The 22469-nt window shown below is 59.0% G+C and overlaps 1 protein-coding gene across 1 annotated transcript in view; it reads left to right on the plus strand.

Annotated features, from left to right (window-relative positions):
* Positions 1-12384, plus strand: part of CASZ1 (castor zinc finger 1) — an 84177-nt gene extending 71793 nt beyond the window's left edge. Inside the window, exons 15-20 of the mRNA XM_029065965.2 lie at positions 219-417; positions 1014-1185; positions 6152-6300; positions 6585-6726; positions 10917-11923; positions 11981-12384. Coding sequence (XP_028921798.1) covers positions 219-417; positions 1014-1185; positions 6152-6300; positions 6585-6726; positions 10917-11923; positions 11981-12193 — 1882 coding nt within the window. The 3' untranslated portion in view covers positions 12194-12384. The remainder of the gene's footprint in view (positions 1-218; positions 418-1013; positions 1186-6151; positions 6301-6584; positions 6727-10916; positions 11924-11980) is intronic.
* The last annotated feature ends 10085 nt before the right edge of the window (positions 12385-22469 follow it).

Genomic DNA, 22469 nt, shown 5'->3' on the forward strand with positions numbered 1-22469 from the left:
CTGATCAGATGTAATATGGCTTCCTGGGATTTGTAGTCTCTGCCAGCGGCACCTCCCTATTAAAGCCAAAGGTGGCTCAAGGCTTGCCCTAGTGGGTCACGCCAACTCTGGCTGTGGCGAGGGGTGGCCTGGAGGGAGCTGACCCTGTGATCCCTGAGGGGCGCGGAATGGTGGCGGGGCATGCCGGTTGACCTGTCGGGTTTGCGACTCTGTTCCAGCGACCCCTGCCTCGCGACCGACTGCAAGTACGCCAACAAGTTCCACTTCCACTGTCTCTTTGGGAACTGCAAGTACGTCTGCAAGACTTCGGGCAAGGCCGAGTCCCACTGTCTGGACCACATAAACCCCAACAACAACCTGGTGAACGTGCGAGACCAGTTTGCCTACTACTCCCTCCAGTGTCTCTGTCCCAACCAGGTGAGCCAGCCCTCTGCGGAGGGCGGGGGTGGTGGTGGGGCCTGAAAGTTAGCAGACGTGCTGCCAGCACTCAGGGGAGGGGGTGGTGCCAAGGGGGTGGTGTGCGGGGGCGGTGCCAGGAGGCCAATCGGGCAGCAGTGGCTCCGGAGGATAAGACGGAGCTGGGAACAGTGGAGACGGAAGAGTCATCCACCCAGAGGCAGAGAGGAAGCTCCGTTTCTTGCATCATCCCTTCAGTTGGACTGTGCCAAGCCCGGAGTTGGTGCCAAAGGTGCCAGAGCCATCCACCCTTACATTCACGGGCTGGGCATAGGCCAGCTGGGCTTTTGGGGCTAGTCAGTGATGACTAGTGATTGACAAGGTACTCGGGATCTGGGAAAGCCACACTGGGCTTAACCAGTTCCTCCGGTCCAGGCTAAGATGGCCCCACTGAAGCACCGAGTGAAATAAGAACAGTAAAAGGGCAGTAGGAGGATGGATATTAGCCAGTCGATGACCGTAGGAAGCTGGGACTTGGTTTTTCGTTGGTTTAACCCAGTTTTTTTCCCCACTCCGCCCACCCCCGCCCCCTCACCCGGCTTCGCCATATCCATCAGCACTGTGAGTTCCGGATGCGAGGGCACTACCACTGTCTCCGGCCTGGGTGTTACTTTGTGACCAACATCACCACCAAGTTGCCCTGGCATGTGAAGAAGCATGAGAAAGCTGAGCGGCGGGCAGCCAACGGATTCAAATACTTCACCAAGCGGGAGGAGTGCGGCAGGCTAGGTAAGTCACCCCATCCCGGGGTTGCGCTCTACGGAGATCTTCAAACCGATCGGGTGGGATCTCTTCCAAGTGCCGAGAACAGTGCTGGGCACCTAGTAGGTGCTGATTAGATACTGATAAGCGATTGATCGGTCACATGACCATGGTCGAGCCAGTGGGAGAGGTGGCAATAGTGACGGGTGCTGCCATCTTCATATGTAGCAGTGGAACCAGTCTCTGCCCTGGGCGTCCTCTTCAAAGTGGAGGCGTCACTCCAGGTGCCACCTCTCACCTCAGGCACCCCTGGGAGCAAAACCTGATGAGCCACACCCCCTCTTCCTGCTAAGGTTTGAGCTCCTTCAGGCAGGCCAGAGAACCGGTTGAGACTCTCGGGTCCATCACCCAGGTCTCTGTGCTGAGGCTCGGGACGATTTAAGCAGCTCAGGCTTCAGGACCTGGGGACCCTTAGTGGCCCATTGTGTTCAAATTCACGCTGCTGGGTCCTTGGCTTCAATCGATCATTTTTACTGAGCACTTACTGTGTGCAGAGTACCATAACTAAGCACTTGGGAGAGTACACTATAACAGAGTTGGTAGACATGTTTCCTGCCCACAAGGAGTTTCCAATCTAGCCTTCAACCTGGGATGTCCAAACAGAGCTAACCTAGGAAGAAAGGGATCCGGGTAAAGCCCAGCAAGGGGCTCTGGGAGAGCGTGACCCAAGAGGCAGAGAGCACCTGGGTGGCAAAGCCAGATTCCTCCTTCCCGGGATTTGCTCAGAGGGCGGAAGGAATCTATCCAGAAGTCCAGGGGTGGAAGCCAGGCTTGGGAGGGCTTTTGCCTCCCACTGTCGATGCGGCAAAGGTTGCCCCGAAAGCTGGCACTTCCTCTCTGCCACTCCTGAGGTGAGCACTCCTCTGGCGGGGCCCCGCAGTATAATCACCCCACTCGGTCACCAGAGCATCTTTACTCCCGGTTTCGGGCCGCTCACCTCCCAGGAAGGGGAGAGCTGCTGAAAAGTCAGCTGCTGAGAGGTGGGAAAAAAAAAAGGAAGGGGAAAAAAAACCCTCCTTCAACGATTAATTCATAAAGAATTCATGCTGAGGATGAGGCCGCTTCAGTAACCATGGCAACTGATGTCAACACTCCGTGGCTGGGCCTGTACCTGGGCTCAGTTTACAAATGTCAGGATATTCAGCAGTTGCTGAATATTTACTCAACTTTTGGAGTTTCAGGTGATAGTGGGGGCAAGACAAAGCCGGGGGCATGAGACACGACCCCAGCCAGGCCTGCTGCCCCGGCAACGGGCAAGCCTTCACCTGCCCTCTGCCGATACAGTTTCAACGCCGCCCGCTCTGTTTGCTCTGCAACCCAGAGAATGGCACAGGGGAATGGGCCGGGAGGGGCGGGAGCTTGGAGAGGGGTAGGCCGTGCCACCGTCTAAACAAACAGCGTCTCCGGGAGCAGAGGCCAGCTCTCCGGGCTTTTTCTGAGGGAAGTCTGGGAGCAGGTGGCCGGGAGAGGCGGTTTTGGCAGTGGGATGTCCCGAGCGTGGGCCCCCGGGCCCCCTGTGAAAGCGCTGGCTGGAATGGTGGCACGAAGGCCACTGGTGGAGACGTCTGGGGTGGCGGGGCGCCTCGGGGGCACCTGAGTCAGTGTGCTCTCACTGGCCTGGCGGCAATTACTCTTCAAAGCCTTCAAAGTCTTGTTGAAAGCACATCTCCTCCAAAGGCCTTTCCAAAGCCCTCATTTCTTCTTCTCCCACTCCCTTCTGCATCGCCCTTGCACTGGGATTTGCTCTCTTTATTCACCTCTCCCTTAACCCCACAGCACTTATGTACATATCCGTAATGTATTTATTTATTTTAATGTCTGTCTCCCCCTCTAGAATGAAAGTTCGTCGTGGGCGGGGAGCGTTTCTATTATATATTATATTCTCCTAGGCACTTAGTACAATGCTCGGCATTCAGTAAGCACTCAGTAAACACGAATGACTGACTGACAAGTGTCAGGAAAAGGGAAAGAATCCTGCAAGCTCCATTATGGTGATGACGGGTTCTGAGCTCATAGTTACGACTGCTCCCTAAAAGTACTGTCCTAATGCATCCTAAGGCCACCCTCAGGGCCAGGGAAATCCTGGGCATCTACAGGACAGCTGCTGAAAACCAAACAAAAAAGCAAGGTTTTTCAAACTCCGTGTGCTCTGAGTGATTTCTACCTGCACTTCTGGCTACTTTGTTTCCAAAAGTCAGAGTAAAAACAGTCAGATAATAAAGGCCCCTTGGTTTTTGTAGAGTGCACTTGGATCCCCAGGGTGCACTCCAGAGTGTGCTCATATTACTTATCTCATTTTTGCCCTCATAACAACTCTGTGAAGTAGGTAGAAAGGCAGGTATCCTTGTCCCATTTTTCAGATGAGAAGACTGAGGTATAGAGAGGTTAAATGACAGTCACGGTCACGCAGCAGACTGATGGCAGAGCTCCCACTTGAGCCCCGGTCCTCTGGCTGGCATCCAGGCTGGATCTTTTCCACTCTACCAATTAATCAACTCTCTTGAGTGCTTACCTTGTGCAGAGCACTGTACTAAGCACTTGGGAGACTACAATACCATAGAGTTGGTAGACATGATCCCCACGGTCAGTCCTTATTTCCCCTACTCCCTCTTCTTTCTGCGTCACCCTTGCACTTGAATCTGTTCCCTTTATTCACCGCACCCTCAGCTCCACAGCACTTATGTACTTATCTATTAATGTATTTATTTGTATTAATGTCTGTCTCTCCCTCTAGACTGAAAGCTCCTTGTGGGCAGGGAACATGTCTACCAACTCTGTTCTCTTGTACTCTCCCAATGCTTAGTATACAAGTGCTCTGCACACATTAAGTGCTCAATAAATATGATTGATTTTTATGGGGGGGTTTAAAGCGCTTACTACATGCTAAACACTGCACTATGTGCCAGGATAGGTACAAGCTAATCAGGTTGGACACAGTCCATGTCCCACAAGGGGCTAATAGTCTTAATCTTCATTTCACAGATGAGGTAACTGAGGCACAGAAAAGTTAAAGTGACTAGCTCAAGGTCACACAGCAGAAAAGTGGCAGAGCTGGGATTAGAACCCAGAGGCTTGACAGACATTAAAATACATTACCAATAGGACACCAGATTCAAGTGCCAGGATAAAAGGATATGAGCATAACTGCTGGGGGCTGAGGGTGGGTGAATATCAAGTGATTAAAGAGTGGAGATCTAAGTGCATAGTCGACGCCGAAGGGAGACGGAGTAGGAGAAGTGAGGGTTTAGTCAGAGAAGGCCTCTTGGATGAGATGTATTTTTAATAAGGCTCTGAAAGCCGGGAGAGTGTTGGTCTGTCAGCTATGAAAGGGGAGGGAGGTCGAAGGGTCAGTGGCAAGGCAGACAAGACCAAGTTGGAGTAAGAATGAGTTGAAGTGTGTGGGCTGAGTAGAAGAGATGATCAAGAAAAGGTGTGGGGGGAGCTGACCAAATACCTTAAAAAACGAGGGTAAGGAGTTTCTGTTAGATGTGGAGGTGGATGGGCAACCACTGGAGATTCTTGAGCAGAGGGGAGACGTGAACCGAACATTTTTTTTAGGAAAATGAGCCAGGCGGCAGAGTGAAGTATCTCTTGCCAAAGTAGACAGAGGAGCAACTGGCAATGAGTGGGGCAGTGGAGCAGCTTCTGCAGAAGTGTAGTCTGAAATGCTTCAGCCTCTTGATGAAAGCTGAGCGGGGAGCTGGGCAAGACTACAAAGCAGAGTAATCTGGAAAAGATGAATCCAGGATTGCTATTCACCAAATTCCAAGACACAGAGACTTCTGGATGCTCATTCAGGGTCATTGTCAAGATCGATCAATGGTATTTATTGAGCCCTTACGGTGTGCAGAGTACTATACTAAGTGCTGTAACAGAGTTGATAGATCCGTTCCCTTGCCACAAGGAGCCTACAGTCTAGAGGGCGAAGATAAACAGTATTGACTTTGCATCTCCTAATCAATCAATTAATCAATCAATCAATCATTCTTGGACATAAAATACTGTACTAAGCACTTAGAAAACCAACCACAGTAAAATCTGCACTTTCTGCCCTTGGGAGGTTTTGAATCTAATAGGAGAGGCTATAGGCTTGAATTCATCGGTGGCGTGTCCTGGTTGAGAGAAAGGGAAAGATGAATAATAGACACAATAAACAAAAAAACAAATAAGCATATGAAGTCTTGAGTACCCGGTTGGATGATGGGATTGCAGAATCAGTAAGGTGGGAGAAGCAACCCGTCTTGAACCTTGAAGGTGCTGAATTCTGAACAAATGAAGGAAGGGTTTTTCCACCCAGCCGCTGGCTCGCACATGGAATTGGAGAGCGCAAGAAATTGAGCACCCTGAAAATCACAGTACAGTTTATTGCTGAGAGATCCAAGTGAGTTGTAAGAGCCATTTGCTAGCACATTTGATGGCACATTAAACGGCACATCCCGAACCATGAGGATGGGTATCGTGTTCTCCTAATGCCCGCGGTCTTTTACCGTCAAGGTCAGAGACTCCATATTGGGTGGAATGGACCATTGGCCTCACCCACTGGGGCAATTTTGATGTCCAAACAGGTCTAAGCATTCAAAATGGGCATCAAACACAAACACATATAGGGAATTTCCCTAAGGCTAGTGTATTTTTCAGGGGTTTGCCAAGGGAGAGAGGAAGAAACAGAAAGAGAATATGAGTGTGGATGTGTGGCTGTGTCTTTGTGCGTGTGTGTCTGTGTCTGTGGCGTTCTCCATCCCAGGAGTACCCAGGTTCACCATCTGGGATTCCTTAGCTTCATACCGGCGGGGATGAGAGGAGTGGGGAAGGAGATTCATGGCCCTCCCCTCAGTCACATCCCTCCCATGTCTTCTCACTGGGGAAGCAGCCCCTCCTCACCCCCGAGTCTGGCCACCCCTGACCGTCCCCGGGCCTGCTGTATCCACCACAGGTTGCAAGTACAACCAGGTCAACAGCCATTTCCACTGCATCCGTGAGGGCTGCCAGTTCTCCTTCCTCCTCAAGCACCAAATGACGTCACATGCCCGGAAGCACATGCGGAGGATGCTGGGGAAAAACTTTGATCGTGTCCCCACTCAGGTGAGCCCCGGATCCAGGGCCCTTCACCCCACCCTCCCTCCCGGCAGCAGTCGGGCTCGGACCGAGAGCCGGGTCCGACCGGGGACCCGGCTTGGACAGGGTGGGCGGTGCCTTCCGGACCGGTCCCCTGCCCCTGGTCAGGGACGGGGACGCGGGACCCCGATATGACCCCGTCCTGCTCTTGCTTCCAGGTGATCGGCCACACTGCCAGGAATGAAAACCTCCCCCAGGCCGGTAGCCTGGCCCCCAGCCCCGCCTCATCCGGGACCCCCGCTTCCTTTCAGGGACCCCAGAGCCTCCTGGACCCGGAGACGGACGAGTACCTGGATTACACTGGCTGCAGCCCCGGGGCCGTCTCCTCCGAGTCCTCCACCATGGACCGCAGCTGCTCCAGCACCCCGGTGGGCAACGAGAGCACTTCGGCAGGTAGGTGCGGGTGGAGGAAGAGGCACGGAGCCAACCCTCGCCCTCAGCTGCCCTGAGATGCCTGAACCCCTCCCTCCCCTCCAGCCCTGCCACCCCAGGCCACTTCTGAGCTTTCAGCTCAGGTTCTCTGCCCTGCCTAGGGCTGGGGGGGCTGAGAGGGGGGATTGGGTGTGGGCCCAAGCCCCAGGTGTCCCCTCTTCCTCAGAAGTTGGCTTGGCTCTCAGCTAGGAGCCGAGCAGGCCGGATGGGATGGTAGAACCGGGGCCGGGCAGGAGCCACCATCCTCCGACTCCTTGGTCCGTCTCTAGGCAAGCGAACGGCTCCCCGCTCCCTCTCAGATATTCTCCCCCAGAGCTCCCCGCTCCCCCGCACACTCTGGCTCTGGCCCACATGCCATCTGCCAGCATTCTCTCTGGACACAGATCGAGCCATCAACCCATCGGTGTCCAAGACGCACACGGGGCTGTCCCTTTCCTCCCTCGGGCCCAGGCTGAAAGGCCAACTTCCTGGGTGCCGGAGGGAGGACAGGGCTGGCTGGATCCTCAGCCGAGGGTGCCACCTGAGGTGTGCCAGAGGCAGGGCCCAGACTGATTCTCTCTCCTTGTTCCCATCCGAGGGAAGCCTATGGTACCTCCCACCCACTCCATCCAGGTAGGGTGAGGGTTCAGGCTACGGAGTCTGGGCTCCCGGCGGTCCTTCCGTCCCTTCGAATGGGCATGGGGAGTGAGCCTGCCTCACCTCCAGCCCCGCAGGAGATATAATGGCCAGAAAGTCGGGGGCTGGGAGACTCCGGGTCATTTCCGGAGCCTCCTGCAGGGCCGTGGCTGGAAGCCCTGGCCCAAAGCCCCCGGCCCCTAGCCCCCAGGCCTGCCACAGGCAGGTTCGGGAGGAGTCACAGCCAGTCGGGCACTGTTTCTTTTCTCAGTCATGGGCACTGACTCCGGCCACACCCAGGTTTTCCACCGTGACTCCCCCCTCTCCTGCTCTGCTCCTCTTCCCCCCCGCCCCCTCCCCTTGTCACCGCCTTCCATCTCTTCTCTGTTCCAGTTTTGTTCCGTATCTCTGAATGTATTTCCATTTTCATCGTATTTGCTTCCGCTGTTGGGTTTCTCATTTCGGTTCTTTTTTTTGTTTGTTCTTTGTTTTCTTTTTTTTTTTTCTGCTTTTCTCCACCTTCTCCAGGCTGCCTGGCTGCTCCTCCTCCTCCTCCTCCTCCTCCTTCTGCTGCTACGGCCGCTGCGGACGAGGCTGCCCCCGCCGCTGTGCAGCCTCCACTGCCTCCATCCTTCTCACCAGCCCTGCTCAGGCCGCCCCTCCCCTCCCTCCCATACCTCTTCTCTCCGTCTTGTCTCTCATACTCTCTGCTCAGTGCCACTCTGGGATCCAGCCGGGGCATTGTCATGCCCGCCACCAGCACACCTGGCTTCCCGCCCGTCATTGCCACTCCAACTCCAGTCCAAAGCGACGTCCCCCTAGTTCAGGACGCTGCAGGTAACTCCTCCCAACTTCCCAGCCAAGGTCCCTGCCAGGCTCCCAACCCCTCGCCGGCCCTCCAGCTCCCTCCCGAGAGGCCCGCCTGCAGCCCCGAGCCTGGCACCCTTGCCTGCCGCCTGGTGTACCCACGAGGCCTCTGTCTGCCTCTCCTCCGGCCCGAGCCTGGCATCAGTGACCTTTCTTCCTGTCCTCTGCCTCTGCCCAGAGAGCTTCCGCCCCTCCAAGAGACCTCATTCAGCCTACCCGATCCAGCCCTTTCCCCCACCGGCAGCCGAACCCCAAGGACTTAGACGAAGGGAAGTCTGCTGCCCTCAGTGCCGAAGGAGGGCCCAAAGCAGGGAGGGAGCTGGGCTGTGGGCCTCTGCAGTGGCCACCCAGATGCAGCACCCAGGTGTAGGGACTGGCCCTCCTGGCTCTCCGACTAAGCCCCTCCATAGGCCTGGGCCTGAGCACCACCACTAGCCCAGAGAGCGCAGGGCATCCAGAGCTCTCGGCCCACGTTTGGCATCAGCATTATAGTAGCAGCGGGCAGGGGGCAGAGGTGAACCGAAGGGACAAGGTTGGCATGGGGTATTGGAACTGGGCAGTGGCATCCGGCAGAGAGAAAGAGCAATCTGAAATAAGTCCCCGATGGCCACACCACATTTCTGGTGCCAGCCCAGATCTGGGGGCTGAGCTGTAGGGCCTCCCCAAGCGGGGGATACCGAGGGGGTCGGGAGGGACAGGGTGAATCCCTCTGCATCTTTCCAAGAAGGAAACTCTCTGGGATCTGGACCAGGCCCCAAGATTAGCTGCCAGGGCTCTCCCGGAACTGTGCTCAAGCCCTTTGTGCTGCCTTCCTTCCCCCAGCCCTCCTGACCGGTGTGAAGATCCCTGTTGGAGGGCAGGATAGGTAGCCACACCTAGGTCCAACCTGTCAGGTTTCCTCGATGCGGCGCCCCCATTTCAGGGCACCCTCTTCCTTTGCTAGGGCCCGCCCAGCAGCGGCAACCCTCCGCTGGTTACGCCTGATGCTTTCCCAGGTCCAGCTGGCCCCGACCTGCTGTGGCACCGGCCCTTGTTGGGGCTCCTGACCCGAAAGCAATAAAGCGGGGGAAACCTGGATAGAGCAGGAAGCTCCTCAGAATGCATGGAGACAAAGGGCTATTGTAACCCTGGCCGTGAGACCACAGGGTTTGGGGAATTCTAGAAACGCCCGTTCTCGCATGGTTTCACCTGTCCTAAGGACAAGACGGATATTTTCATAGCCATCACGGGGCTCATTGAATGCTCTGCATTTCCATAGGGCCCTTTCTCCTCTTGAGCCAATTTTCCTTGGCCAGCAGGGCTGCCTTCCTGCTGCTCTGGGCTGAGCTGAGTATTTCTAACCATGTCCTGGGGGGGTCATGACCCAGCCAATCCCTCCCCCCAGCAGGAGCAGGCCACCCCGCTGGGTCTTTCCACCCCGGAGGGTTCTGGCCTGACTCCGCACTCTGCCGAACCTCACCACAATCATCACTCTGTCTGCCCTCATCCCCACCAAGGGCCCGGGCGAAGCTTCTCCCATAAGGGTCTGCAAAGGATTCTGATAGCAATTTCTGCCCAACCCCAGGCCTCAGTCTCCCTCACCTCCCCCTTCCCTGCCACCTGGTAGCCGAGTTTATGGACTTCTGCCCAACATCCTGACCTCCTTCTCCTCCTCTTCCATCTCCCCCTCCTCCTCCTCTCCTCTCCTCCTCCTCCTCCTTCCCTCCTTCAGTAGCAACTTTGACGCCCTCCCTCCTGGGTTGCCTCCGTCCAGAACTGCCTCCCCACCGCCCCAGCTCACCTCTCCTCTGCTCCAGTGCTGCCTCTTGTTTCTATGGTCGGTCTCACCTGCAGCCCAGTCCGAGGCTGCGTATTCCCCCACCGGGGATGATGTGGCGACCCCGAAGCTGCCCTCCCAGGAGGGTTGGGGCTCAGTGCCCGCGAAAGCCCCGTCAGCGCTCTCCGGGCCCTGGCCTTCCCCGGCCTCCAGCTACTCAACCCACCTCCGACACTTCAGGGGAAAACAGCCAGGCCTGGGTTTGAGGGAGAGACCTGGCCCGACTGGGAAAGTGGAGCGGAGCCGAGCCCGGGGCACCGTGGGTGCCCGTGGGGAAGACGCGCCAATCCAAAACGTTTAAAATTCGTCTGGAGAGCGGCAGTCTCTCCCGGCAGGCTGCACCTCCTGACCCGGGGGACCCAGGGGTTAATCGGGAGAGGGATCCAGTCCGTCCCTCATTAGCGGGAACACATCATGGGGCCCCCCTGGCCGCAGTCCAACTTGGGTAATTACATTCTGTCGACCTAGATTCCCCCTTCAGCTCCAATTAGATCCCCGAGGCTTCTCCGCTCCCCCCTTCAAAGAGAGGGCCGCCCGGCGGTCAGGAGCCAGCGTCCGTCCACTTGGGGGGACCACCTCCTGGGGGGGTGGGCCCGGAGGGAGGCCGGCCTCCCAGCCGCGGAGAGGTGGCCTCGGGCCGAGAGGGAGTAGAGCCGGGGTGGGGAGGCGCCCCGCGGGGTGGAGGTAACCCACCTCCCGCCGCGGGCCGAGGGCGCAGGCCGGGGCGGGTAGCGAGAGGATGCCACCGGCAGCGACTCCCTGACTTCTCGTGGGGCCTCGTCGTCATCACCCCCCGACCCCGATGCTCGCTCCCGCTTCACTCCTCTAACCCCGTTTCTCTCTGTGCCCACAGGGAACACCATCACCATGCCCACCGCCTCGGGAGCCAAAAAGCGCTTCTGGATCATCGAGGACATGTCGCCCTTCGGGAAGCGCCGCAAGACGGCCTCCTCGCGCAAGATGCTGGACGAAGGCATGATGCTAGAGGGCTTCCGGCGCTATGACCTCTACGAGGACTGCAAGGACGCCGGCTGCCAGTTCTCCCTCAAGGTGACCCACTATCACTGCACGCGGGAGAACTGCGGCTACAAGTTCTGCGGGCGGACCCACATGTACAAGCACGCCCAGCACCACGACCGCGTCGACAACCTGGTCCTGGACGACTTCAAGCGCTTCAAGTCGTCGCTCAGCTGCCACTTCCCCGACTGCCAGTTCTCAGGCAACAGCACGCACTTCCACTGCCTGCGCTGCGGCTTCCGCTGCACCGACAGCACCAAGGTGACGGCCCACCGCAAGCACCACGGCAAGCAGGACGTCATCAGCGCCGCCGGCTTCTGCCAGTTCAGCTCCAGCGTGGACTGCGAGGTGCCGGACTGCAAGTACAAGCTCAAGTGCTCCCACTTCCACTGCACCTACCCCGGCTGCAAGCACACGGTGGTGGGCATGTCGCAGATGGATTCGCACAAGCGCAAGCACGAGAAGCAGGAACGCGGGGAGCTCCCGGCCATCTCCCCCGGCCCCGAGGGGCTCCCCGCCTCCGCCCTGGAGTTCGAACCCCAGGATTCGGCCGTCAACCTGGACGGCTCCCTCAACCTCAGCACTGACCACAGCGGTTCCCTCTTCTTCCTCCGGAACGCGGCCGGCCTCGGCCTCAATGACTCCCTGGACCTCAGCAAGAAGCCGCCGGAGACCCCCGGGCCGGGGGCCGGCACGGGGGATGCCCCCCAGGAGGGTCCCGCCCCCCCGGCCCCCCTGAGCGCTCCCGCCACCCTGGCTTCTAGCTCCAGAGGGGTGGGCGACTCCTCCCAGGAGGAGGAGGAGGAAGAGGAGGAGGAGGAGGAGGAGGACATGAACGAGGAGGCGGAGGACGAGGAGGACGAGGAGGACGAGGATGAAGAGGAGGACGAGGACGAGGACGAGGACGAAGGGGAGGAGGACGAAGAGGAGGACGAGGACGAGGAGGAGGAGGAGGAGGATCTGAACACGGATTCCGAAGAGTCCCTCCCAGACCCCTCTGGGGCCCAGGGCACCCAGGGCGCCGGGGACAGAGAGGAGGCGTCTTCCGTAAACCACAGTGAAGCTTCCGGGCCGGCCGGAGAGCCGGCGCCCCCCACTGCTGTCTCTCCGTAGCGTACGGGACAAGATGTGTTTCCGGTTTTTAAATTTTGAAACAGAACTCCTAAAGGAAGGAAGACAGAGAGATACGGTAGAGGCCCCCGAGCCTCCGGCCGGAGCCTCCGGAATCCCCCGCTCCACCCCACCGTGGCGAGGGACTCGAGTCCCCACCGGGGCGGGCGGCCACTCGGGGTGGCGGCTGGCCAGCTGGGGAGCGGGGGGGTGGGGGGGAGGTGTGCGGGCCTTGGGGTCGGGAAGGGGTGTGGGGGTGGGGGGCAGACACGTGCGGCCGGGCGATGTTTACAGGGTGACTGGAGTCTTGCCGTTTATTATGCAGGTGACATCGAACCAGGGAAACGGGGAGGGGCTGACCTTCCCCACGCCGAGCGGCCCGCAGACCACTTTGGGGGGCCCGGAGGGGGAGGCCGAGGGAGGGATAAGACCCGGGAGGGGCGGGGGAGGGAGGCCGGGGTCATACTGGCCGCCCTGGATGTTCCCGATCACTGACTTCCGTGTGCTAGTGCGTCTCTTGCTGTACTGACTTCGCCGCCGCCACCACCACTGGTCTGGGGAGGGGAGTGGATGGCCAGAGAGAGGGAGGGGGAAACCAGGCCTCTGAAGCTCTTCTCTTTCCCACCCCAAAGCGCGCAGGCAGGGTCCGATCCCTGGGGCAGACGGCTCTGGCCTGGGCCACTGGGCCGCGATCCTCATCTCCCTCGGCCTCCCCATCGGGGGCTTGGCGGGGGCCGGGGTGAGGCGGGGCTTCGGGCGGCCGTGGTGGGAAGAGGGGTATTTATTGTCAAACAGAAATAGCATTAATGAAAGAGTGTCAGTGGGGCTGGAGCACTCACTCCGTTCTTCCAGACCCTTGATCCAGGATCTTTCCTCTTTAATATTATTATTATATTATTAATATTATTCATTTTTTAAAGAATATTTATATGTCCAGCTCCCTCCGCGCAGAGACGTTCATCTGGCTTCCTGGTTTTGGCCGGGCCCCAGGGGCGGGAGAAGGACCCGGCTGTGCGGGAGGGTGGGGGGAGACCGGGCCCCGCTCTCCCACCAGAGCCTGGGGTCCGGCCTTCCCCGCCACCGGTGCTGCCGGGGTTCTGGCCCCTCTCTGCTCTCCCCCGGCCAAGGGAGAGGCCCTGTGTGCCGGGGGGAGAGAGAGAGAGAGAGCCCCAAGCCCCCTCTCAGGATGGCTCTAAACAGAGATGTGAAAGGAAGGGGCCCCACCCCCCTCCCTCTGGGACTCCTGGTTCCTTTGTCCGACCTCCCCGGGGGCTTCCTTCTGCCCCTCCAGCACTCTGGTACTGGCTCCCGGGATGGGCTTGGCCTCTGGTTTGGTCGTCCAAGCGGAGGGGAAGGAGCAGGGGGAGCCGGCCCGGTCTGGCCCAGCCCCGTCCCGGCAGAACCAGGCTAGAGGAAACAGTTCTGCAGTTTATCGGAAGGTGGAAAGGCGGAAAGCTATGGAGTGGACCTGTTCTAGCTGAAGTTCGGGGATCTTCTTCAGGGAAATAGACGGTGCTTTGGCCCCCGGCGCTGCCGTGGCTCCCGGGGGGCCGGGGGTAGGGTTTCTGGGGACAGGACCATCCCCCCGGGCCAGCGGGGGCCCGGCTCCGGGCCCTCCTGCTGTTCCGTGGAGCCGCCCGTGCCACCGCGGGGCTATTTATTGCTCAGGACTTTGGCGGGCGGGTTCCGGCGGGCGACTGGGAACCCTTCGGCTGCATCCGCCGGCCCCGGGCAGGGCCATCCTTGACACCTGGTGGGGACGTTGCCTCAGAGGCTCGGGTCCTGAGTGGCAGCAGTGAGGTGGGGGGCGGGGGTTGGGGCTGGGGAGAAATTCGGGTGGGCCAGGCAGTGGGAGGCGGGGGAGGGCAGTGGGTAGAGTTTGGGTTCACAGGGACGGGCAGGCCCAGACCACCACCGTCACCACCACCACCAAACGATGCAACTATGACATCGGGCGGGCGGCCGACCGGCTCCAGGGGTCACTCTCAATCTCCCCTCCCCCCGGCAGCCGCTGCCCGCCCCCAGGATGGGAGGCGGGGAGCATCCTCAACGCGTAACACTACGGGAGTTGGCCCGGCTCTCCAGGAAATGTCCCGGGAAGGACCGAAACGTGAAAACGGAGCCTTGTGTTCCCGCTCTGCAGCCCCAGAAAGACTTGGGCACTTAGTACGGGGCTCTCGCCGTTCTAAGCGGGGGTTTGAAATTTTTCTTTGGGTCTCATCCCTCCCCGGGCCTGCTGGATGCATCAGGAACGGTTTCCATCAGACTGGGGAAGGGGGCTGATGCATCTCGGGGCTGGGGCGGGCCCGGAGCCGGGGCTGGGAGCTCGGGGAGGGGGACGGATCAAAACTGCTCAGGTTGGCCCCGAGGGTGGCCGACGGTTGTCTGGGTGAGCGTTGAAAGAGGATAATTTGGACACCAAAAGTAACCGAGCATTTCCTGGAAAGGTGACTTCCCTGTAGGACAGAAGCAGGCGCAGACGCTGAGACCGGGGGGCCGTGATCGGCTCCCAGCCTCCGGTCCTCAACCGCCCTCCCGGCCCGACCCACCCGACCTAGCCCCTTGCCCTCCCGAACCGTCCCCAGCCCGCCTGACCCAGCCCCTGCCCCTTCGTCTGAGAGCTCGTGTGCAATTTCTCTTGGGGTTTTTAGCATTTGTTTCCGGGGCCCGGCCGGGTTGAGCCCGTCCGCCTGTCTTCACTCTCGCACTGAGGGGAGCTGCGGGATTCCGACTTCGAACTTGAATTTTGTAGAGACGAAACAAAAATACAATTGTTAATACAGGTTTGTAGTTAATTTAATATTGGGGGTTTTCTCTCTGTTAATGGTGTGGCTTTCAGGGGGTTTTGGTGTTATTTTGGTTTGGCTGCTTCTGGCTAGCGTGTCCCTTACCCAGCCTGCCCACTCTCCACCTCGTCCTCTGAGCCGGGGGGGCCAGGGGGCAGGTGGAGAAGCCCGCTGGGGTGTCTTAGAGGGGTGTCAAAGGGGCTCCAGAGCCCGGTCTCCTCTCTGGCCTCGAGCAGGGGGAAGAGCCGGAGGGCATAATCTCCTGGGCTGCCGAGGTCTGGGAGCCAGGATGGGCTGGGAAAGGGGGTGAGTGCTGGGGGGGCCTCCCTCCAGCCCCCCGGCCCAGTTGCCTCCCACAGGTTCTAGTCTTGACCCTAGGCCCCCATCGCTTCCGGCCTAGGCCCGAGGGAGCGGACAGACGCAGGCAGGGACCGGGCACAGGAAGGGCCGGGCAGGAGCCGGGTTCTCTCCCGAGGCCTGGGCTCGACCTACATCTGGGCTGAGCGGTTTTAATTAAAAATGAAAACCGAAGTCGGGTCCAGCCCCTCCACCAGCCGGGAGGCTTTTGGACCGGTGCTTTTGGCGTCTTCTTTACCTGTAAGGGGCGGCGAGCAAGGAGGGGACAGTCCCCCACCCCCCAAGCCCTGTCCAGCCCAGAGAGATGCAATGTCGGATAGAGGGACTGGGGTGGGGAAGAGGTCAGACGGGAAAAAAATGACTCCAAACCAAAATAAGAACAGACCCCAAGACGAACCCTCCTGGTTTCTGCTACCACCACGACCACCACCGCCCAATGCTGCCCTCCAGCTCATGGTCCCGTCCCCCGTCCCCCCGGCCCCCAGGGCTCTTCCCCAGCTCCCCTCCCCGCCCCCCACCCCCGCCGTGACCAGCCACACTAACTGGAGCGAGTCTGTGGAAGGAATTTTGTAAAGAAAAAAAAAAAACAAACATTTTTCAATGTAGCAAAAACAAAAAAAAAACCAGAAAAAAAGAAAGAAGACAACAAAGCGCAAAGTTTAGCCTTTTGTAATATTCATATTGCACACTAGGACTATAAGCCATTGCTAGCTCATTTTGAATTTTAATGTGTAATTTTTGTTTTATTTTCTTTCTGTGGGGAAAAATGCTTGATCCACCAATGCTCTTTTTAATGTTTTATAAATATGTATGTGTATATATATAAATATAAAAATAATATGTATGCACATATATATGTGTGTGTGTATATATCTATATGTATATACATATATATAGATATATAGATATATATATAGGTTTTGAGACAAAAAAATGCAGAAAGTGAAAACTGAACAGAACAGCACGTGCGCCGATTACTTGAATCTGGTCTCCTCGGCACCTGCGTTATTAAGAACTGAATATTTTTCCACTTGAATTTAGTGCTATTAGAAATTTAATATATGTGTTTTATTTATTTGATTTTTTTTTTTGCATGACTGATGCAAGGTTTGACATTTTCACTCAATAAAAACTGGAAAAAAGATGACCCTCCCATTGTCCCTCCTCCTGTTTTTAATCTCCCCTCCTTCCCGCCCCAACCCCCTCGGGGGTGGGTTTCTGCGCCGCACTGCCCCTCACCTTGGGGTGGAGTGTCTGAGGGCAGAGGGAAGCCAGGGTGGAAGGGAAGCAGCCTTGGAGCATCTCCAGAGGCCCCACGCTAACACACCGAAGGGAGGCCGTGCCCAGGGTGGTTGGGAACCCCGTGGGGTGGGGCAAAGCTGGGAGATAGGAGGGCGAGGGGGGCGGTGAGCCCTTCACCTCAGCTCCGCCAACACCCCCACGGCCCCCGGGCTCTAGCTCCTCCCAGCCGAGGCTCCCGGGGAGGGCACGGGAGGCTTCTGTGGGCAGGCGGGTAGGCGGGCGGGCCCCGCCCTGAAGGTGCCTTGTCCCCAGATGACCTGAGTCTGGCGGGGCCTCGATCCCCGGTCCCCCATCCCCACGGCCGCGGCCTGTCGCGGCCCGTCCTTCCCGGCCACCAAGGAGGCCCTTGGGTAGCCCCCAGCAAGGGGCAGCCCCGTGATGGCCTGCCTGGCAGGTTTCCCTCACGGGCCATCATCTCCCTGGCAGGTTTCCCTCGCGGCCCATCTCCCTGGCAGCACCTTCCCCTTCCTGCAGCAACCTGCCCGAGCGCGGGAACAGCGCGTACCCGGATCCGGATGTTGGCTCGGCTCCCGTCTGGGAACATGCGGTTGTATAACCGGGAGCCGGACCCCTCCCAGGCGCCCCCGACCCTGCCCACCCCTTCCCCCTACCCTGCCGCCGAATCCAGCCGGGAGAGGCCCCAGCTGGCAGAGCCCCGGAGTCGGGGGCCCCGAGGCCCGGGATCCCGGGGCAGGGTCTGCAGGGACTCTGCCAGGGGACCGAGAGACTGAGCTGCCACCCTGGAGGCCAGTGGCCCAGAGAGCCTCGAAACACCCCGGAGATGACCGGACAGGGGAGGGGGGGGATGGGAGGTGGGCACTGGCTGCCCTGGGTCTGGTCCCAGAACCCCCTTCCACCTCCTTTTCTCTTTCATGTGGACACTCCCCGGGGGCTGCCCGACTAGGGGTGTGTGGCGATGTGTCCAATGGATGGAAGTTCGGAACCCCCTCGCTGCTCCCTCGCTGCCCTCTCGTCACCCTCTCGTCCCCAGGGAGAGCAGACAGTAATGGGCTGCCCTCTTCCCTTTCTCCCACACCCAGGGCCGAGGCCCCCCGACACCCCCCTGGGTCCCGCCCCGCCGCCTCTCCGGGAAGCCGGGAGCCGGGGAGCCCGGTGCCTGCCAACGGCTCCTGCCTTGGCAGCCGCCGGGGCCCCGTCGGCTCGGGGATTCCGGCTTCTTCCTTCCGAGAGCCCCCATCCGCTCCGCCGCCGCTCCGTCCGTCATCCCCGTTCCCTTGTCGTTACCGGCCGGCGCCTCCACCGCCCCCTCCTGCTGCCCGCTGCTCCCCCGGCCTCGGCACGGGGCGCTGGGCCCTCGCCTCCCCTCCAATCCGGCCCACTTTCTGCGTCCCGGGGCCGCGGGCTATTTACAGAACTACGTTTTTAAGACACACACAAAAATACCCACTTTTTTCTGTCCCATTAAAATGTTCAAGTTGGAACTTGCCTGTTGTTTGTGGATATCTTGATTCTGTTAAATAAAACAGTGACTAATTTATGGGATAAAACACAAGTTCAACAAATTAAACCCATTATTGCCGTTTCCCAGACGGCTTCCCAGAGGCTCTCCTGCGAGGGCTGAAGGGCCCCTGCTGAGCCAGGGGCGACGAGCCAAGAGGCGCTGCCGGGGCAGCGGACCCGGGGAGGGGGGTCTGCTGGGCCGGCAGTCTCCCGTGGGAGAAAGGGGAGTTTCCCCCGGGAGTTCCAGGGGTCCTGCGGCCTCGTGTGGGACATCTCGGTCGAAACCGGTCTGTGGAACTGAGCGGAGGCTGCGCCAAACGCCCTCGTCGACTGCAGCCCTTTACTACCCAGAAGCCTCTTTGACTGAGTAATGTCCCCAGAGTCCAGCTGCTGAGCCTCATTGCCCTCAGAGGATCACTCCAAGGGCAGTGACCTTGTGGGGATCCTAGGCTGCCGCCAACGGACCCGGATCCCGATGATCAACCGGGAGGGCAGCTGCAAGACAGGCCCCCAGGCTCCATGTGTCTCAGACCCAAGCAGAAGGGGTTTGCCTGGCATCCTTAGCTTGCTGAGGGAAGCTAAGTCCGGGGTTCACTGACCCTCAACGTCAATCCATCCATCCGTCGATGGCAATAATCAGGAGCTGAGGCAAGACCGTGGTCCTCGGGCCTTAGAGGTGGAATTTTCTGGGCAGCCTGGTTGCTCATTTCCAGAGGGAGCGGGGCAGCAGGAAAGGCTAAACCCAGGTGCCCACCTCAGCCGGCTCCTGGGACCCTTACCAGAGCCAGGCTCCACAGTAACCTGAGCATCAGCCCGGTGGGCCTGCAGGGTCCCACCCCTGCCCCCTCCCTGCTCCTGCCCTGGCCTGGGGCCAGCCTTATCTCCCAGCCCCTCCCAGCCCCCTCCCCCTGAGAGTCCCCAGGCCCTCCCTCTCCAGCCCCCGTGGCCATGCTCCAGGCGGGCTGGGGAGGAGGGGCCGACGAGGGGCGAGGAGCCCAGGGACGCGCCCTGTGGCTTGTCGGGCTCAGTAGGAAACGCAGTAAAACATGTTTTCCTTCTGGGATTTAATTAGCTGTGGTGGCGTGGAGCCTCCTACACCCCGGCAAGTGGGGCAAATTTGAGCGTTTTGTAACTTCTTGGAAAGAGCCAGAACCAGCTGCACAGGCTGTGGGCTGAGCTCAGCGGCCCGCTCCCTCCCACGAGCCAGCCAGCAGCCAAGCCAAGGGGCGCCATGCGGCGCCGGGCCGCAGAGAAGGGGGGCATTCCGCTCTTGGGCCTCGCTGCCCACCTTTCGGGATCTCCGGAAAGCAGGCCCGGGCGCCTGAGAGGAGGAGGTTGGGGGAGAGTGGAGTAGGGGTGAGGGGAGAGGTCCCTCCGCTGCTGCTTCCCAGCCCACCGGAGCATCACTCGGCCACCGAGTGTGGTCAGACCCCCGCCGGGGCTGGGACTGGAAAGTGTCACCCACTGGCTCTGACCTCTGGACTCTTCCTGCCCCGGCAGACCCCATGGCAGCCCCTCCGGGTGCCCACCAGCCCGGAGCTCTGGCCACGGGGGCTCCCGATCCCGGTGTTCAGCTCACGAGGCAGCCCAAAGACCCCACCATCTGCCTTCCTTTCGGCCTCCCCTGGGCTCACGGCATCCAGGAAGCGCCCGGAGAGCCGTCTCTCCTCAGAGCCCAGCCTCGTGCCCAAGGAGCCGAGGCCACACCGAGAGCCCTCCTCCTCCTCCTGTCCAGGAAGCAAAGCCACCAGAGGTCTTGCCTCGAATCCCTCCACCATGGGGCCCCACCTCAAGGCCCCACCCCGGGGTCCGGCTGCCACGCCGGGGATTTTCAGGACACCTGAAAAAACCCTCCCATCCCACACTGAGTGCGGCGACGGGGGTGGGGTGAGGAGGGGCATATGGGACAGGCCCTGCTGGGGAGGGATGGGTAGCGAGCTTCAAAGGTAGAGTAGAAGCACCATGGCGCAGTGGATAGAGCAAAGGCCTGTTGGTCAGGTCATGGGTTCTAATTCCGGCTCTGCCATTTGTTGCTGTGTGACCTTGGGCAAGTCACTTCATTTCTCTGGTCTTCGGTTACCTCATCTATAAAATGGGGATTGAGACCGTGAGCCCCATTTGGGAAAGGGACTATGTCCAACCCGATTTGCTTGTATCCACCCTAGGGCATAGTACAGTATCTGGCACATAGTAAGCGCTTAACAAATACTATGTGACCCTGGGTCTTTAAGAATGGCCTTGGAGGGCTTCTGGTAGAACAAGGGCCCCTGGCATTACCCTCAGGAGCAGCCAATAAAATCTCATCTCCTCTTCTAAGAGAACAGGACTTTAAAGTGCTCCATGAAAGTAAGCTAATAGGGGTTGTCTGCCGTCCAAGCGAAAGTCACCCCCACACTGGAGGTGATTTTAAATAGTTTCACATTAAATAGGAAGGAGGGAAGGAATGGAGGAGGGAAGGGGTGAAAGAAGGGAGGAGGGAGGGCGGAAAGGAGGGGAGGAGCAAGGAAGGAAGGGAGGGAGGAAAGAGGAAATAAGGGAGGGAGGAAGGAAATAAGGAGGAAGGAAGGGAGGGTGTTTTCCAGCTATGGTTTGGATGGAGATTCCTCTCTCCCCGCTAGAGGTGCTGGTAGGACAGGAGTTGGGATGTGGGGGTTAGGGTTTGTGTGTTGGGGGTCCCGTGAGAAAGCCAGGGTGGGGTTTATGGGGCTGGGGGAGCCTGCTGCTGGACCATTTGGGGAGGAAGGGGTAGGTAGGCCAAAGGGGAGGCCAGGTGGACATGATCCAAGAGCAAGGGTCTGCATTTGGGCATGTTCCTGCCAGACTGCATATGTGCAAACATGAGAAACTCCGTGTGTGTGTGTGTGCGTGCGCACGAGCGTGCATGTAAGCATGTGCTGGCATGTGTGCGGAGAGAGGTTGTGATGACACGTAAACACAGCCCCCTGGAAAGCAGCCACCGCGATTGCTCGCTCAGTATGGCGGGCCCTCGTTGCCAGAGAATGGCTGATGCCTTGGTGAGAACCTGCTTCTTCGGGGTTACAAGTTAGGACAGGGTGGGCAAAGGAGCTCAAACTCCCCCAAGCTTGAATAATGGCCTCCCCAATGCCCCTGTGGCTTCCCCCACATCCCTGACCTCTCCCAAGCACACTAGCCTCCCCCGCCTCCCCGGCCTCCCCCTCCTCTCCGGTACCTTCCAGTCTCCTCCTCCTCCAAATCCCCTTCCAGCCTCCCCTCCCTCCATGGCCTCCTGCTCTTCCTCCCAGCCTTCCTCAATCCCCCAGGCCTCAGCTGACGCTGACCGGGCGGCTGGCCCAGAAGAAGGTAAAGCATCACCTGAGTGCATGCCCACCGAGGTCTCGCTCGCTGAACCGGCTTCCTCCGGCCAGCCTGGGAGGACTGAAGCTCCTTTCCTCTTTCCCGCTTCTCTTGGCACAGAAAAGTTTAAACAAACAGATGGAGAAACACTGAGGATTTAAGTAAACTCCTGAAGATGAAGCTGACAAGCCAGTCAAAGACCACGTCCCCTCCCCCAGCCAACAGTCCTGGGCGTCCCGGCCGGTGTGGGCCCTGGGGGAAAGTGGGACGTCGTAGCCCAGGACCCAAGCCAGAAGGGCGAGCCCCCACTTCTCAGGGCTCAGGCCCAGACTCAAGCCACCCGGCCGGGCTCGCCGGGACCCTCGGGCCAGAGGAGAGCAGTGCCAACTCGGTTCTCTGGCACTCCCATTTTGAAAGGGGAAATGCCTCCCCTTTCTCCCCCGACAGTGCACCCCCAAAAGGCCCCACCTCTCATGAAATGCGGGAGCTGGGGCAACCGCTGGGGATCCCAGGGGCGTCTGAGCCCCTCCACAGCCCCACGGCCTCCTTTTGCACCCAGAGTCTGGACCAGTTATGGTCAAAAGAATTTGGGAAACAGAGTCTGAGGAGCCCAACCCTGGCTTCCAGCATCGTTTGTCATGAGACTGCCAGCGTTGGGGCTTAAGAGTTGCATTTCTGTGTGTCTGTGAGACTGACAGAGTGAGTGAGACAGACAGGCAGACAGCCCAAGCAGAGCCCTGTCCAGCAGGCAGAAGAGTCCGCCAATGATCCGCGGGGGAAATCCCCTCCCCCACTCCCAAACACGGGGTGCATCAATAATACCTTGGATTTGTAGGGCAATTTTATTTCCAAATTGCTCTCACATCAATTATCTCATTTTCTTCTCACAGCATCCCTGTGATTTAGAGGAGGGCAGGTATGATTATGCCCACTTTGTAGATGAGGAAACTGAGGGACAGAATGGATAAGCGATTTGCCCCAAGTCCCACAACAGGCTGGGACTAAAACCGGGTCTCTTGAGGCTCCAGCCCTCCTCCCACCCCTCACTCGCAAGCCAA

The sequence above is a fragment of the Ornithorhynchus anatinus genome, chromosome 5 (genome assembly GCF_004115215.2).
Source record: "Ornithorhynchus anatinus isolate Pmale09 chromosome 5, mOrnAna1.pri.v4, whole genome shotgun sequence".
NCBI classification, from domain to species: Eukaryota; Metazoa; Chordata; class Mammalia; order Monotremata; family Ornithorhynchidae; genus Ornithorhynchus; species Ornithorhynchus anatinus.